An 18,110-nucleotide genomic window follows, 5' to 3' on the forward strand; every position below is an offset into this window, starting at 1 on the left:
GGAGAAATCACTTCCAGTGCAGAATTTTTCCAGCCACCAAAACTTGCTGGTCTGGAATCAAGTAACTGGTGACATTAGGGATTGGAAGATGGGGTATTTTTTTTTTTTTTTTTTTTTTTTTTTTTTACATTGGTTGAAATGGTATTTTTAAAAAATTATCAAATGAGTGATTTGTTGAAGAGAAATCTAGGAGAAGTTGGAAAGTTTGCGAAGTAAATCAAAGGTGTACTGGCAAATTAGAGAGTTGAGACGTACCCACATCTGTAGTTTGTTCGGTTGCTGGTGGAAATGCAGGCCGATGATTAATAGAGTGGAGCTGAACCCCGGCCGAGCACCGCCATGGGCAGCAGCAGCAGCACCGTGTCAGTGGAAAAGTTGTGACCGTTCCCTCAGGCATGTGGGACTGCCAGCCTGTATGAAGTTGCCTAGTGCAGCTTCAGCTAAATAAAAACTCTATTCTAGTCTAAGATTTCCAGTTGGATGCTGCATTTAACCTTTTGAAGCAAGTTCACTTCATTTCTTTCAAAAAAGTTCAAACAAATGGTGAAGTAGCAAATAATCACCTGAAGATTTGTCTCTTTGTCTGTATATTGGGTTTTAAAAAGTGAAAGTAGAATGAAGTGAGGCCTTAACTCTGAAGTTAATAATCAATTTCTGATTATCATCCTAACAGTTTTACCCCCTCCAGACTTAAGGTGCCCAATGTGCTGCCATAATCACTACTTAATTAACAAATATTTCAGTGTCAAGAAACGTATTTTCGTAAAACAAATGGGTGGTATTAATATGAACTTTGCAGCTGAAAGCATTAAGGAGTTTGAAGAAAATCCGTTTTGTCCTCATTAATATGCAGATGAATCCAGCTCAGTGCTCCCATATGTCTAATCAGATCATTTGCTCTACACGGGGAACCTGTGGTGAACTGAAACTTCCATCATGAATTGTTTTTGAGTTGGCCTGCTGTGCTGACAGCAGTGTGCCTGTGGTGGGAGAGCACAAAAACTCTGAAGTGAAAACAGATAGCTTCCTTTAGATGTGTTTTAAATTTTACGCCATGCAAGTGAACATGGTGAAAGAATGGATTATATGTGATTTCAGCAAGTCAACCACTGATTTCTATATTATACAATGCAACTTTGATATCCAATTCGTGATGTAAGTTTGTGGTACATTCCCAAAGAGAAGACATTTAAAGTCAGTTGAGCCACCGTCTAAGGCTGACGTAAATCAAACTGCACATCATGGTAAATATAAGTATATATATATCAGTGATAAAGCAGTGATGTGTCGTGTCTTTCAAGTCAACTAAACAGAAATGACTATTTTTGATGATAACTGGCAACTAGGAGTCATAGTTGAACCATTATTTACTACATCATATCTACATGTAGTCTGTTAGGGGGATGTATTTCTTGTCCTGGGCCCACGGGGTGTGAGAAATGTAATGCAGAGCTGTCCTGATAACCGATCCATCAACTGGATCTGATGTTGTCATTGTTTCCAAAAGATAAGCTTTCAAACAGTGCTCCAATTTAAGTTTAATAAAAAACAATATATTTTCAAAATAAATATGTTTTAATAGTTACACTAAAAACAAAAGAGGGTATTAATATTGTAAAACATATCATTTGAAGCACCAATAAATATATTAATGTGAAAATATACTAAAAACGTGGCTGTACAAACAACAAAAAAATTAAATACAAATAGAATGTTTTTTCTGATCACCAGAGGACTTCAGAGGCGCAGGTATCGAACCAAAAGCCGGTGCCAGTGAAAACAGTCTCCATCTCATTGAATCGTCTTCACCAAATCAGGTCCGGCTGACCGGCGGCAGTGAGACTCCTTCAGTCCTCCACATGACGTGTCTTCGGGCAAGTGCAAAACCACATGTCCATAAGTCCCCTTCAAGACCGAAAACACCTGCGCTGTCGCATCATCTCACTCACATGTCTGTAGCTGGGGTTTCTATCGGTCACCAGGCCCGCTATGATCCCCCTCCAGCCGGAGAGAAACACAGCTAGTTTGATTAAGGAATGTCAAAGTGTTATCTCTCTGTTCTTTTTTTTTTTTTTCTTACCAAAAAACGAAACAAAACAAAAATCTGTCTACAGTCATCAATGTTTCACCGTGTCTGGCCAGAGGAACAAACAGGTGAAGAAGAGAAAGAACAAATCATAACACTGCATATAAATATATTACTTAAATACGTAGAATACTGAAAATATTCTAGCATTATAAATTAGATGTAGTGTACTACACAAAGGGATATCTGGTAAGTATATACAGATCGTTTGCTTGCTGTTCTGACATTGGATGCTTGATTATTTCTTTGGAACACATACAAAGCCATTAAATAAGGAAAATGGTTGGCAGTTGTCACAGTGGCGCGTTGAACTCCACTGTCACCTGTGGATCTGCTCGTGTAGTCACACCTTGTCACCATATATACCTACGTTAATATCCCTTTAGACAGCCTGGTCTCGTGAAATTTTGTGAAGTGAGCATGATGTCTTAGAAACACAGACCACGTCGTGATGCCGCGGTGGAAGACAGGGCTGGAGGTCACCCCGGCTCAACTTTCAACGCCTGACAAGACATTGTCCACGCTAAATTTTTCATTTACAGCAAAAAGTTTTTCTTACTAAACCATGAACAAAATATGAACCCTGACTTTAACCAAAGCGGTTTGGGTTGCTTGGCCTTACCTCGTAATTTTAACTGAAATTCTTGCATTAGCTTCATCTTAACCGTTGACCAACAGATAAAAAAATGACCAGTTGCGTTATCCTTTCATGCTTGAGGAACCTAACCTTCACATCACTCCTGTTTTAGACGTCCTGCTCACGTCACAAAATTTTGCGAGACCATGTTGCTTTACACGTATTCTCACACCAACCTCTATTGGGTGTTAGTCAGTACAGTGGTGACAGAACTTCACATCGACGGCACAGAAGGAAACAGTTCTTTCTGACAGCTCTCCAGTCATGGGACCTGCCATTCAGTTCAAGTACAACAGGAGTTCCTCCGCCTCCTTGTCCCCCCTCCCGTCCCTCTCGGTCTCTTCCCGCAGAGTTCAGAGGCGAGTCAGGCTCCCATCGCACCTCTCAGTGAAGTTGTGGTCATCGTTTTTGCTTAATGTTTACACAGAAATATTTAAGATACTCATATCCACAGCAGACCAGCATCCAGTGAAGTGTTACATAAAATAAAAGATTCTTTTTTTCCCAGTTCTACCCATGACCAGACCCGAACAGGCCGCCACTGAAAAATATCCCGTTCACACGCCGGTGGCGCATTCGTTTGCTTTATATAATGTCTCTGTTTTAGCAGCAATATACATTGTCATTGTACTTATATATGTACATATATATCTTAAAAATATCTTAGACAATGGCAAGATCTCTCTGTTTGTCTCTCTTGCGTTGTCTTTTCAACTCCTTGCAGGGAATGCATCCTCGGGTTTCAAAGTGCTGTGCCAAGAAAATAATTCCTTCATACCAGTGTCTCCCTCCCCCTCTCCTCCTCTCATCTCCTTGGTTTGTCACATCTGTGGAGGACAAGACAGCATTCGGTTAATCGAGCAGCAGCAAATCCGCTTTATACAGCCCGGTCTTCTGAAACTTCTTGAAATGAGCACATTATTTTAAAAACGCAAATGGCATGTTCTATGCACAAAAGATGCGATTTTTTTCCCAAAAGCATGTTTCCTGCTGATAAGGGAGTATCCAAGTTTTTTCTTATTTAACAAAAATCATTCCTTTAACCCAATCCTCACCCAAAGAGGCTTAACCTGCTTAACTGTTAGCTAACAAATGAAAACATCCAATTCTGCCGTCACCATGATCTACATGACCCTGTTCACGATGGAGGGATCTTTTCCACAACATGTGATCTGCGTTTTCAGTGTATGTGCTCACTTTGCAAGATTTTGTGACACGACGCTGGCTTTGTAGCGGGGTTGGCGGGGGTTGCTGGGAGTGAGGGGTGGGGGGAGTGATCAAGGATCCCCACCCTCGGGTCCCTCCCACCCCATGAACGTGGAAGTGGCCAATCGGAATCGTGTCACCAGTCACCCCACCAAGAAAGTGTGTGTCTCTCTCTAAATCCAGCGCAGTGTGGGGGGCCCTGAGGGGTCAGAGGTCACGGAAGGTGCTGGGTCATAAAACACGGGGCCTTGTTAAGAGCTTGGCTAGAGGCAGCAATCATGGCACCTCTCTGTTTGGCTACTTAACTGCACACAGCCGTTATTTGCACCAGTGGCTCTCCTGATTAGTAGAGATTTAATTTCTTTCTTTTCTTTTTTGTTTTTTTTTACTCATTCAAATGATTTATGAGTAAGAGGCAAAAACCATGAGAAGCAAGCAGCATGGACACCATTTCTGTACTCAATCAGTCAATCAGAAGCCTTCCCCATAATCATGAACCATGGGAAACCCTTCTTCCCTGGAGGTGTTAGTGACGTGCATGACTGCCCTTTTTTAGAAATCGGACACATAAATGTATTTCTCTGGTCGTGATCCAAACTGGTAGTCAGGAATAACTATTAACTACATGCCTGTGATGATGGGAAGGGAGAGGCTAACATAAACTCATGGCACGATGTGGAACTGGTGTGTATGGACTGTGAATAAGGGCTGCTGGCTACTCGACATACAGACTGACCTAATATGGTGCCAGTTTATCAGTTTGATCATGGATGCTGATAATGTTTGAATATTGAAATGCAGGAAGACTGCATTAAAATGTCATTTCAGTAATAATCTCCAGGGGCCACAGTTCTGACATAAATATGAGGAGACCAAGAGACTGTTGCATGGGACAAGGGACAATGCAAGCACACAGAGAAGCACAGAGGCACCACACTCCCATCTACAAACACCAACACACATCAAAAAAAAAGCAGAGGAGAAGCATGCATTTCTCAGCGGGAAACTCAAACATGCGCCCGGCAAGTGTAGGGATGAGCAGAGAAATGGATAGGCGGGTAGGTGAAGGAGATTTGAGGGCACGTGGTTTATCGTGATACATGTGGTTAACAAACCTGCAAGTTCTTTGGTTTAACTCAAGTTGCCTGGACTTGCAGTCTAATTGTGTGAATTTGCAGGAACATATACAGGTGAGAGGGTCCTGCACAAACAAGCGCTTTCTTCTCTCTGAGCAAGGCTCACAGTGGCTGCAAGGGAAGCAAAAAGGGAGAGAGAGAGAGAGAGAGAGAGAGAGATCTAAGCTATAGAGCGAATCCTGCAGGAAGGGCAGACAGAGACACTCATGCAACAACACCACCCCTGAAAAACCCCAACCACCCTCTATCACCACCCACCCGTCCCCATCAAGACAAAAAACACCCAGGTCCAGATTCACTAAGAATGCTTTGTTTGCATTTGCTTCAGCACCAGCATATAGAAATATATGAAAATCAATTATTAAGTTATGGCAAAAATTAAGCCCTCCAAAAAGAGCACTGCACAAGCAAACAGCCCCGTCAGCCTCAACTGCAAGCACAAATAGCTTCAGCTGTAAGACTAATCCACCCAGGTTGGCAGCCTTGTACCCTAAAGCCCCTTTAGAACCGGAGCGTTCTCTGATCTGATCTGCTCGGGGAACGACGTGTCGCCGAACCCTCCCGGTCTGCCTTGATGCTCATGTCTGGCCCGTGTGTGTGAAACATAAGAACCATCAGTCTTGCATCCGTGACAACAGCAATTCGGAATGGACAAACTCTCTGCACAAAGTTTTCAAAGGATCTATTCGCAGAAGTAGCATGCCTTTCTGATCTGGTCACTTTGGGTGATACTTCCCTGCACGATCCTTCAGTGAATCTGGGCCACAGTGTCGCTCATCTTTTCAGCAAACATCCTCACCATAAGAAGAACATATACTGTCAACATTTTCACAAGGTCGGCTCCTGACAGTTTTACCTTGGTACGTGTGAAAGGAGAAGCAGAAGTGTACAATGGCACGATTTGGTTGAGCCTTAAGACGATCGTGCAGAGAAAGCACAGGCGATGTGTTGTCCATACAGCTGCTGACTGTCCCTAGGCTTGTGAATACACATGCACGCTTGCTTAATGTTCACCCTACAGTTCACACATTGCGAATCAGATGTGGTTTTATTAACCAGGTCTCAACCAGTATGGGCTGATGAAGGCTGATCCTGATACATTTGCATTAAAACTACCAATTGCCAATATTTTGCATCAAAAACCACTATCTTTGTTCATTTACACGCCACAAAATTCCACGTATCCACTGTTTCCCCTTGGGATAAAAAAAAAAATAATATATATATATATACAGGGTGACCCAAAAAAAGGGGAATCTTTGAAGTGCGTATTGGCAGACATGAGCAAGTGGCAGCACAATTTTTAAAAAATGAATATTCCATCATTGTTTCTTAAATGGCATGTTTTCAGGTTTCAGTTACTATGAATGAAATATTTTTCTTCCATCACTCTTGGTTTTATTGGATTGTTAAAAAGTTCCCGTTTTTTTTGTGTCACCCTGTACATATATATATATATATTGTTTAACACACATTAGAGTGATAGTCTTGAATGAAGCTGCATGTAAACAAAGCACCACGTCCTGACCTGTTTCTCTGCATTTCTTTTTGTACAGTTTCTTTCTGTAATGTCTGAAGAGTTACATATTACAGCGAACAAATGAGGTTCTGCCTAAGGTTGATGCAGGCTCGAATGCCACGTCAGGGTCACAGAATACGAAATAAGCCCATGTTTAAAGTCAAAGCAGACGGGATAGTTGATGCCTATAGATGCTGTATCTATTACAATGCTAAATTTATGAGATGGAAGGTCATACACCAGAGACAAAACAAGGACACAATCGGATACAGGGAGGTTGCTGTGGTTGAGACGCGGAGCTCTGCTTTGTCTCAGACAACTGATTTCGCTCACATCCCATCGCGGGAGCCTAGGTCAAGACCTCATGTGTGAAAACAGGAACAATAAAACCCAAACCAGAGCGGATCGGTGTACCTCTCAAGGCCACATTTATCGTAACCTCAAATACACCCCGTGTCTGGGCTTAACCGTTGTAAAGTAACCGTTGCTGATATCAACACTGACCTGTTCAGCCGTCTATCGTCTGCGGCAAAAGGAAAAATAGAAACAGATAACAAATCCCCCAACAGCAAATAGATGAGACACCCACTTATCTGCAGCAGCAGGCCCACAGACAGCCTTAACACCAACCATGCTTCGTACTGATAGTATTACCTGGCAACTTGGAGCCTCAGTCCAACAAAAGATTTTGTTTTTAATTTACAAGATACCAAATAAGTTCCTCCGATATCAAGCCAACCATCAAGAGAGACACAGTGGCACAGGCCTCAGCCTGAGCTGGTGTCTCTCTGTTTCTTTCTCTTTCTCTTTTGGCCCTTGCCCCTGGAAAACAGAGAAGAGGGCAGGAGAGAGAGGAGAGACACCTAAGTAGATGCAGGGACACTCATGCAGAGTTCAGTCAATAGCAGATAAAGCCAAACAGGAGGTAATCAATCTATAGGGCATCTGCCTTCTAATCTAGTCTTCTCATTAATAAGGGTACGTATTGATCCACAGGTTAGGACAGAGCTGGGTATATCTGGGTGTATCTTTCTGAGTGTGTGTGTGTAAGAGAGAGAGAGAGTGAGTGTGAGGTAATGAATGTATGAATGAGCACATCCTCTTTATAGCAGCTCCACTCCACCCTGCCATAGGGTAAAGTAGCTGCGTACGTGCGCAGCGACAGGCAGACATCGAACGAGGCCGGATGAGGCGTTTGATTTAGCCTGAGCTGAGCTAACATGATCCCATCTCTCCTCCACTGATCTGTGGGCTTTTAACCCAGCGAGGTGCAGTCTGGGACACACGCACCCCTCTTATCCAATTAAACAAGGGGCGTTCCTGTGACCTGCACCCGACATGGCTAAAGACACACACACACACACACACACACACAGCCCCTATGTCAACTCTGACAGTGAGTGAGTTCTCCCACAGCCTGTAACCAACGACAACATCTCGGTCCGTCTCCGAGCTCCTCCTCTATTTACACCACTAAAAATAAAAATAGGTTAACTGCATGACACCTGTTGCTATGATTAGACTGTGGAAGTAGCCGAGGGCCGAGGGTCAGGCTTGTGCAACTGGAGTCAGAGTGCAGACAGCGGCGGGTGGTCTGAGGCTGGCCCGCTACACCTCAATCTGCCACGCTGTTACGGCCGCACCGTAAAGCACTAAACCCGCCGCCATAAAAAGAGAACGCTCAAAGTGTGAGAGCCAGTAAAGATAGGTGGGAGATAGGCGTGGAGGCCCATGGTACCTCCCTCCACAGCCCGAAGGAAGCAAGAACTAGGCCTTAAAAATCACTCCCTGCTGTGAACACGTAACTGCGTGGTAGCAGACATGCTAAACTGCCTGAACAAGCTTTATATACCGTCACGATAGTAAACACTGCTTTGGAACTTGAGATTGGATGATGAACCCTGATTCTGGCATCCCCAATAAACATCTCAGGTCAAGTGACATAACGACGCAAGCCATTTTCCGATCCCAACTCTTCAAATGTCATGGCAGGACATGTACCGTCCCAAAGTTCATGAGAGTTCAAGGACCGAACCAGTGATTTTGAATGCTTGGCCTTTTCACTACAATTTATCCACGTTTTACATTTGCAGCAAAGCATTTTGGCCAAGATTTCACAACGTATAATCAAAATCTGAATCTAATCTGAAGTCCGATTTTTTTAGTTGAAACACCCACCTCACAGTGTTCTCCAGTGTTCTCCAATGTTCTTCAATGTTCTTCGCCATTCATAAACCACAGAACTGATAAATGTCTGTGTAAAGCAAATGTTTCCCTTGGGACTATATTTCCCTGGGGGAGGGAGCGTTTAACTCTGCCCAATGTCAAGTCATCACAAATAGTGCTGCTGCATTAGGAAAACTAATGTGGATGACTTTATTACAGTGAGGGAACACTTTTATTTATGAACACTTTTCATATCATAGTTGAATGAATGGAAACCAATGGCTGAATAAAAATATGACTTGCTTTGAAAAAGCATGAAAACGCTTGGTAAAAGATTAGCAGAAACTTGAAGAATATACATTTTATAGATACTATTACATGCAAAATCACTGGTATGGTCTTTTAAATGTGGATAAAAGTTAATCATGACTCAGGAGCAACTGAAGTGTACAGAAAACAGCAATCACGGCCATCTTCAGGGCTTCAAACATATTCAAAGGCATTTGTACTTTGAGTCGTCGAATCATCTGAATAGTTATTGCTACAGCAATGCTGTCACTAAGGGGGAGGAACATTATATCTGCTCTCACTCTGATCCCCGTCAGAGATGGCAGGGACGCTGTGAGCTTGTCAGCACAGAGGAGAAAGCGATGCTGCCAGGATTTGACTCATGATAACTTGATTTACTGTTTCAGATTTGCATTAACATCCCTGAAGGCTGCTGGTTCCACAGTGTCCAGCTGGCTGCTTCTCGTCTAGGTAAAGCGCAACAAATCTCTTGCCGAAAACAGATTGGTTCAGGAGGGCTGTGGTTGTGTAAATGTAAGTATATGGCTGTTTGAGAATTGGTCATTCAGAGAATTCATATCCTGTGCTGTGGTAGATCTGATAGTGCTGCCATGTTTGAGTTTCTACACCACAACTGCAATGAACAGAGACACCCCTATCCGCTTAAATGCCTTAAAATAAATGAGCAAAATGGAAAACACAAAACATGTACTTACTCTTTCTTTGCTTTAACCTCTGGCTTTGGTCTGAAATGAAAAGAGCATGATTATTTAGACGTTTGCTTTTTTTGCTGAATCACAGTGATGGTGCATGGTGGGTCATGGGGTTTTGAGTTTCTTACCTGCACGTACACTTTCGATGCTCTGTGAAGCTTAGGTGAATATTATGTTTCGTTATCATTGGTCTGAATCGCATTACCTTGAGGGGAAGCAGAGGACACAACAGCACATGGTTTAGTCATAGAAAACAACAACAACATGGCTTTCCAAAACCAAGGACAATCCCTTCTTCACCTCGCCTAGCATTGCCCTCTCTGTGCAGGAAATGTGCAAACACAGTTTGGAGACCACATCTTTAACCACTCTCTGACCAAATGGCTCAAAGACACGAAATGTCTGTATCACACGCCTACGTTTCTCCAGCTAAGATCCATACCAAACAGTAGGTCTTGATGGAGGCCAAGAAAGGCTTTGACCATGAAGACACGGGCGTAAACAGAGTGTGCCGGGGTAAACAACATAGCTGACATGCCAAACCCTGCTGTTTCACTTGAGTGTTGCCCTGCTACCCTTCTGCAGAGACAAGTCGCGTGTCTGCATGAGTGTACAGAATCCAGCGACAAACTTCTGAAAGGTCAGCTAAAGGCCTTTTTGCACAATCTATGTCTGAGCCCTCTCAAGAATAAAAAAATACTTCTTTCACCGGGCCACCTACTCCCATGTCTGTCTATCTGACCTTTGTGGTTGAAGTGGATTTAACAGGTGAAATCAGGACATCCAGATTGGCGCTTTCAACCTCTAGTTCAAGAATAATAGTAAGAAGAATTTTATTTGAATAGCTTTAAAGCTGCTGCACATCTCACTTTTGAGATACTGTTAGTGGTAAACCATCACTCAAGATAGTGTATGCTAAAGAATTAGCATGAAGAATACTATCACTCAGTAAAAATGATGCTAAAATGAAGATGAATGGAATGGTCCTGTTGTCTGCCAGGGACAATTGATGATTTTTAGCATCTGTGTTAATGGTAAAGTCAACCAAAAACTCACTCCCTCCTGAACCCTGTTCAGCCCCCCGGTCCTCACCTCCAACGTGACGTTCCGAGTTTCCGTGGGCACACACTCCTGCGCTTCATCGTTGCAGCAGCCTCCGCAGCGATTGAGGACAACGCAGGAAGGGATGTAGGTGTGCTCGATGTCTTCTGGATACTCATGGAGGATGTCCACCAACACCTCCCTCGGCTGACAAAAGCTCTTGTTGTACACATTTAGGAAGGAAACCACTGAAAAAGGAAATGAAGGGAGAAAGAGAGGAGACTGTCTTACCATCATTGTCATCACTATCATTCACTTCATCACTGTCACAAAAGAAAGCTGATATAGGTGTAATCATTTGGGCCAGATTTTTTTTTCGCTTTATCACTTATTTACATTAAAAAGCTACCCTGCCAACCCTTCATTGCTTGTTTCCGTTCGGCGAAGAAGAGATCACTTGTTCCTCTTTGTCAAAATACAAAAGCTACAGGCGTTCATTTCCTATTAGCAGACCATTACAATAGCGATCTCAGCAGGCAAACAATGCCACAGATCTGTGGGCTCAGAGGCAACAAAGCCACTTATTGTGCTAATGAGAGTCCTAATTTTTCCTGGCAAAACAAAATGATGTCAGCTTAGAGTCCAAAGCCCACCAGTGTTACATTTGCAATTCCACGTACAAGGAATGAAAACCGCCTGACAACCATTTGGCAGGAATGGACACAAAACACAACCTCGCACATGCACACAGATTTACTCTGACTTCCGATACATGCAACAGTAGACACAGCTCCATTTCCTAGATCACTAAAAATTCTAGCAAAACTGGGCAACAGGAATAGAATAATACCTTAGTAAACAACAACAAGAGGGAGGGATGCTACCTCGAGTGAGGAGATGCGACCTTGAATGATGGAAGAAAAAATGCTACAAGTTTTCATTTTTATCATATGAACTTGTGACTTTGGAGTAACTTTCTATCTGGGTGGAGAGCTTTTCTGAGATAATGAGTATCACAGATTTGGCATACAAACTGGAAAATATAGCACAAGACAAGCAGAATATAACATTATAAGAATATGTAAAAGAGTCTTCCAATTCCAAGCCTAAGCGTTTTTTCACCTAATCTTGTACCTCATCTTGCCTCAAGGGATTTTTCCCCCATCAGTATGCCCACGACTATCCATCCATCCCTTGTGCAGCCCAGAATAATCCATTCCACCATCCGGTAGACTGGGTTCCCAGCGACCCCTGGCTAACTCCTGACCCCTGGGTTGTCAGGGCAGCCGTGACCTCAGGCATGGTGGCGCCAGGGTTCACCTCTGACATGTGACCCCCGAAAGCCCACCCCTGAGTGGACTCTGCCTCTGCACTGATCTTACAACAACATCCTCTAGTCCTAAACCACAACCAGACCAGGTGGAGAGGTTTTTGGAGGCTGATGCCGATATTTCTGTATTGAAGCTTGTTTTTTTTTTTCTCTGGATGGAGAAGCCTCTGAATCAGCATCGACTATCATAGGCCACTAAAATGAAACGGTTTTAGGTGGAGTAGCAGCTCCTAGAGGCAGACTTCCCTGCAGGATTGACAGACTGTTGAGTATAATCCTCTTACTACGCTGAAATATTTTCTTTGGTCAGACATCTGATACTAAGATAGTAATAATAAAATATTTTGGCTAGCTGTGAGGGAGGAACCTCCATCGGACCAGAGGTGGACGACACTAACCGGATGATATCTGATTTTTAATAAAATCAGCCCTGTAAATCAATCCTGGCTCCCCAGCCGTTGCAGTGTTTGTTTCAGGGTGACCTGGCCAGGACATGCACTGGCCAACAGGCTAGCACCTGCTCCGTGAGGAGACGTCCTGTCCAAAGAGCTGGCTGGCAGCCTGGGTGGTATGGGTGGAGGTTTGGTTCCTGAGACTGTCAGCAGACAGCAGCCACAAGTCAACACACTCATCTGTATTTCTGCCTCATAACCAGGGATACAAAGATTCTCTCTCTGACCGTTTTAATCCAGTGTATGTTTGCTATGTGCTGGAATAAGGGGAAAAGTAGACCTGCTATATTAAGAGTGTACAAAATATTAGGATCACCTGAAGCCTATTTTGCACAATCTCCATGCCTCAATGGTTTCAACACACACTCACACACACACCCAGCCCATTTCACCTCCCATTCATCTCCAGCTAACCTTAATGACTAAAGTGGGCATGACATAAGGCATCAGCAATAAATCAGAGTGTTCAAACTAGATTACATAAATTGATCAATTTCAAAAGACAATGTGGTCCTAATATTTTGTACTGTCAGTGTATAAGACAGCTTTTAACTAGTTCACAGTTACGTGTGTGTGTGTGTGTGTGTGTTTAAATGCATCATGCACCAGTGGCCATGTTGTTTCTGATAGTGTTGGTGTGTGAAGGTCAACAGCATGCAGGTGGCAGGGCAAAAGAGGGAAGTTGCTGCACTTGCACCTACACTAATCAACAAGCACCCGGGCCTTCTCCATATTTCACCATGGAAAAAGGCTTATGCCTTCCTGCTGATGTGCTATAGCAAGTCATGTTTGTTTGCATCCATCCATTACCAACCAAAGTGCCCAACCTTGGGTTGAAAACAACACTTTGTCACTGTCAAACAAACAGGCATGGCCATGGCATTGAAGTGAGGCTGACTATGTGGTCATGTATTCACTGTGTGTCTGCACCACACACAGAGGGGGGAAGAAAGACAAAAAAGGCAAAAAACATGTGATCCCTCTGGAGGCCTTGGCTGTTCCTTTCCACGCACAAACTCTTGTTTTGAAGCTTGGACACTTTTTATGGCAACTCCAAAGTCCCACGTGTGACCTTTAATCGCTGTGCAGTTTGATTCCTATGAGCTCACTGGGGAACAACAGCTCTCTACACTGAGTGAGAAATATCAACCTCAGATATTAAAGAACAAACAAAAAGTTTCGCAAAGCAACAGTTCAAGTCCCTACAGTGGGGAATCAAGTACTTTGCACATGGCCACTAGGTGGCTCTATGGTCATCTAGCTGGGCAACCCAATGGAGACATAGGCAAAGAAGTTCAAATGTGTTCTGGACACTTTCACAGTACAGTCAACACTTACCTTCATTTTTACTCTTATCTCCCTCCTTGTTAATGCTGGCAGTCTGTAATAAAAGGAACATAATCATTTCCCATTAGTATGTAATACTGTCCGAACTGCCTCTATAAACATTTCATCATATAAAAAACTATTTAAATTCTTTGGTTGGGTACATTCCACTGTACAAATTTGAAAATATATAAGGGTCAGTATTATTATTGTGTTTATATCTAAACGAGAAAATGAGAGGGTGGCTATGATACGGCAAGTCAACCAAAAACATAAAATAAAAAAGTCATAATAATAGTAATAATGATAATAATAATAACAATAATAATATAAAGAAATCTTTTTTTTTTTTTTTCACCTCTTTCATCCTAACACATACATCCTTTTGATTTTGCTTGCTATAGTTACATACAAACATACAAATTAACATCAACACTGTGTTATGATATCGGTGGTAAACTCTATTTAGTTGATAAAAAAGCTGGCTCAGTTGTTTCTGGGCGGGTTTATCCTCCACTGCATCACTGCTTGGGAACAAGTGCACAGTCAGAGGCAGCAGCCCCGTCAAGCTGCTGCAGTTCAGCACAGCGCGAGAGCAGAAAGGAGGCCGTACCTTCAAAATAAACGTCTCGATAGTGTTTAAACTAAGTTGCAACACATGGTCGCCTCGCCGTGTTTCAGTCCACCTGCTTGGCGAGTTTTGACTGAACACTTGAAAAATCACAGAAAAAAAAGTAGTAGTAGTGGGTGTATTTCCATCTGCTGCATTCGAGTAAATAAACGGGAGCTAAAACATAGCTACCCAGTTGCAAATGCAAAGTGGTTTAAAAACTGATTCTGGACAAGGTGTTATTGTTTTTTGGTGTTCGCTAAGACCGATTATTATTGGTGTTTTCAGATGAGGGAAAGACAAAGAAATGCATTTACAGTTATCATTTAAGAAAGCCAATATTCTGAACTTTTCCTCAGGCTGAATACCCTAAGTCTGTCACATAACATTCCTGACAGATGATTTAGTGTTGCTATTCATAACTTTTACAGTGACATTTTTTAATTGGGTAAATGTAATCCTAGCTTCTTTCATTTAAGCCTCTTTGATTAATTCGCATTCTCTGGTTTGCAGAGAACGCTGGCGCTTAATAGCTTTTATATTGAAAGCTACGACCGGAAGTCGTCTTTGTTTATGTTGTGCGCCTCGTGACAGTGGCAGAAGCGGCATCGTTCTATGTAGAGGCTGCGTTCACCTTATCTGGCTGCTGTAACCGACTCAGATATTGCGTGAGAAAGCGCTGGGTGGTGTGGGAACGAGGTGGGCATCCTGCAGGGCAGCAGGACAGGAGAAACCGGGTCTCCGCTTCCGCACCGGATCCTCGTGAAAAAAAAAAAAAAAAAAAAAAAAAAAGATCGGCACTGAGCGCGAGGAATGAATAGCTGAAAGGACTGCTGTAGTTAGTTCAAACTGCACTCGTCAGCTTTGTTCGTGTGTATGGTGAGAGCGCCACCCCGAACTCCATTTAGAAAACAGGCAGTTTAACGCGCCCACACGTATTGGCAAAGGTAAATATAGCACACATATGATCCCAAGACCTTTTTCTGAATCTCTACGAGCAACTATTCAATTCGGCATACATATAATCCACCAAGCAGCACTTTATTCAATTAAAATGATATCTTTTAAATGGGTTCCCACTCCTCATTACCAGCTCCCACTGTGTATTTTGGTGGAAGGAGGACCGTGGCAACTGGAAAGCATTAAATGTGGGCATCCTTAGAAAATTAAACGCGGTTTGGCGGATAACATGTAGCCTATGCCGAAATCAAGTGAATATCTTCACGAATTACAGAAGGTCTTAGGACATATTTTATGACGTGACCTAGGTATTAAATCGGGGGAACGTTAAACTCGTATATTTGTAAATGGAGTGTGGCTTGATCTCAAAAACTGTACATTGCGGCTTCAGCTACAAGGGGCAAAGTGGGACTTTGAGGGTTTCTTTTATACGCAAAAAGTTTTTTTTGTTTGTTTGTTTCAACATGACTGACATGTTTATGACATTTTGGGCGAAGAGTAAAAAAATAAACAAATAAATAAACCCGACTGTATTTTGTTTAAATAACTGTTACTAGATTGATTGGGTCGACTGTAACCACAGGCGTACTTTTTTTCTCCCCAGAATATTGTAATATTATATACATGTCACTAAGTATTGTTTGAATGAATAAATGAGAGAAAAGAAAACTGTAGTTTGTAGCCTACTGATAACTATCCAGGCACATGTGACGCTGATAGAGGCGCTCGTTTCTGCAATATCAACATCTCCTTTTTCCAATTTATCATTATTCATAGAACGTGACATTTAAAACAAATTACTCACCTGTACAGTGGAGTAATGAAGAACCGCTGCCAAAAGGATTTGTACCAAACTGACAACAAAGTTCATGGTTGTAAGTCCGCAAGGTGGGTATGCCGGCTTCTTAAAATCTCTGCTGTGGTTTTGGGGAAGGGGGGCTCACAATAAATTAATACAGACAAAACATACACGAAAAAAATGATCTCGGCGAGTCTTGGCTATAGCAAAGTCAAATCCATATCATCCACACGCAGGATAGAAGATAGAGGAATCCGTCCGATCAATTAGATGAAATCGTCTCCAAGGAGCGCTCCAGAGGAAACCTTACCATCCAACAAGCCTCGCTCATCCAAAGACAAAGAGAAAATGATCTATTCTACAATCCACGTTGGATCAGGAACCCAATGAAGAGACCAATCCTCAAAAAAATAATATTAAGAATAAAAATAAAAATAAATAAATAGTAAAATTATAACGTTTACAGGGGAGGTGGGAAAACGGATGGATCGTCTCACCAACTTTGCGCACTGGTTTCTCTCTTTACGCGGCGGTACAAGCTCATTGATCCCACAATATGTGGCGTGTGTGTGGAAAGGAGGGGAGGGGGTGATTTGCCGGCAGCCTATAAAGTGATCCTTTTGCGGTCTTCTGCAAACCTTCCTCCTCTCTCTGCGTTCCCCCCGTTCTTTCTCTTCTCTTATTGTGCCTCCTTGGCTTTATTGTGCCCGGTGCTGCCTTCTTGTTCTTCAGCGGGCTGCGGGGAGCATCCAGGGGTTAGAAATCAGCAGATTGTCCCCGTCACAGCAGCGGTACCACGTTCTCTCGCTTGTCTCTCTCTCTCTCTCCTCTTGGCGGATTTTGGACTTGGCGTTTTTTAGGTGGGCATCAGCGCGCTATTGGCTGGAGGGGAAGGAGGGAGGGAGGGGGAGGGAGGAACCACCGAGCCTATATAGCAGGGCGCTGTGGAGGCTCCGCATGACAGTCAGCCAGACACTCGCCCTCAAACTCCGCTGCTCACGCATACAAATCTGAAAATACCGCCACTCCTAGTTTTTCACTGACAACTTGGCGAGTTAACCCTCCACTTTGCGTTATCCCTCCTTAACTTTTCCTTTGCTGCGTGCTGGGAATTCAGCGAACACCCGTGAGGAGCAGCAGGGGCTCACCTAGGCCTGATTTAAACTTGTTGTAGGCTATCTCTGGCCATGTGTCGCGCTCAGATTGGGATTGTAATAAACACGTAGCGCTTCATACAGACCCTGTGCCCTAATTCACACATTTCCCCCTTCATATGCCACACTCTCCACCACCTCCATATTCCATCCTTTGGTAGCCTACATATCATATCTTACATACCTAGTATGTTCTCACATAATGCCATATTTTTTCTATAGCCTATTCTTCTATACTATAATAGCCTACTCACTTGGCTCCATTTTTGTTCATATTTTACTTGCTGTATAAGATTAGGTGATCTGCAGCTGCAATAACCGACTGTCCCCACAGGGATCATTGAGGTTTCATATCATCACATCTTCTATTATTGTGTAGCCTACATAGTACACTAGAGCCCATGCGTGTGATTATATGTTTATGTGTGTGACTGTTTGGTTGCAAAGATGCTGTCACACTAACCCTGTTTTCCGTGAAGATTCTGCAGTTTGAGTCCTTCTGTTTGTTAGCGAGACCCACCCCCACCAAAACTGGCCATTCTTCAAAATCTAAGAGCTTGTCTGCTGTAGTTAAACCTGCCTCACTTTACACAGTGGTGGGAACTCTGACTGTCATTTGAATTATTTGGCTTCATCACTCAGAGATGATAAAGTGATGTCAGTAAAGTGCACAGGGTGTGTTAACAA

General features: G+C 43.0%; 1 protein-coding gene across 4 annotated transcripts; it reads right to left on the reverse strand.

Moving 5' to 3' along the window:
- Nucleotides 1-1,556: 1,556 nt before the first annotated feature.
- vegfaa (vascular endothelial growth factor Aa) lies at nt 1,557-17,090 on the reverse strand. Of its 4 annotated transcripts, none has more exons than XM_030072428.1 (7): nt 16,276-17,090; nt 13,913-13,955; nt 10,844-11,040; nt 9,880-9,956; nt 9,755-9,784; nt 5,045-5,176; nt 1,557-3,550 (listed from the first exon to the last, which is right to left on the reverse strand). In XM_030072428.1, exons 1-7 carry the CDS (start codon nt 16,339-16,341, stop codon nt 3,529-3,531), a joined length of 567 nt encoding a protein of 188 aa, XP_029928288.1. In that variant the 5' UTR covers nt 16,342-17,090; the 3' UTR covers nt 1,557-3,528. The 4 variants fall into 4 exon arrangements, 3 of the variants coding, with proteins under 3 accessions (XP_029928288.1, XP_029928290.1, XP_029928289.1); XR_003929567.1 differs by lacking the exon at nt 1,557-3,550 and adding an exon at nt 7,239-7,406 and having other exon boundaries at nt 5,107-5,176; XM_030072430.1 differs by lacking the exon at nt 5,045-5,176.
- Between the last annotated feature and the right edge of the window lie 1,020 nt (nt 17,091-18,110).

Source organism: Myripristis murdjan, chromosome 16, assembly GCF_902150065.1.
Source record: "Myripristis murdjan chromosome 16, fMyrMur1.1, whole genome shotgun sequence".
Taxonomy (NCBI): domain Eukaryota; kingdom Metazoa; phylum Chordata; class Actinopteri; order Holocentriformes; family Holocentridae; genus Myripristis; species Myripristis murdjan.

Coding starts and splice junctions, on each gene's coding strand:
- vegfaa (XM_030072428.1), bottom strand. CDS start 16,341: ATGAACTTTGTTGTCAGTTTGGTACAAATCCTTTTGGCAGCGGTTCTT. Junction 9,957..10,843: donor CTCGGAACGTCACGTTGGAG/GTGAGGACCGGG, acceptor CTTCCCCTCAAG/GTAATGCGATTCAGACCAAT. Junction 9,785..9,879: donor CATCGAAAGTGTACGTGCAG/GTAAGAAACTCA, acceptor TTTTCATTTCAG/ACCAAAGCCAGAGGTTAAAG.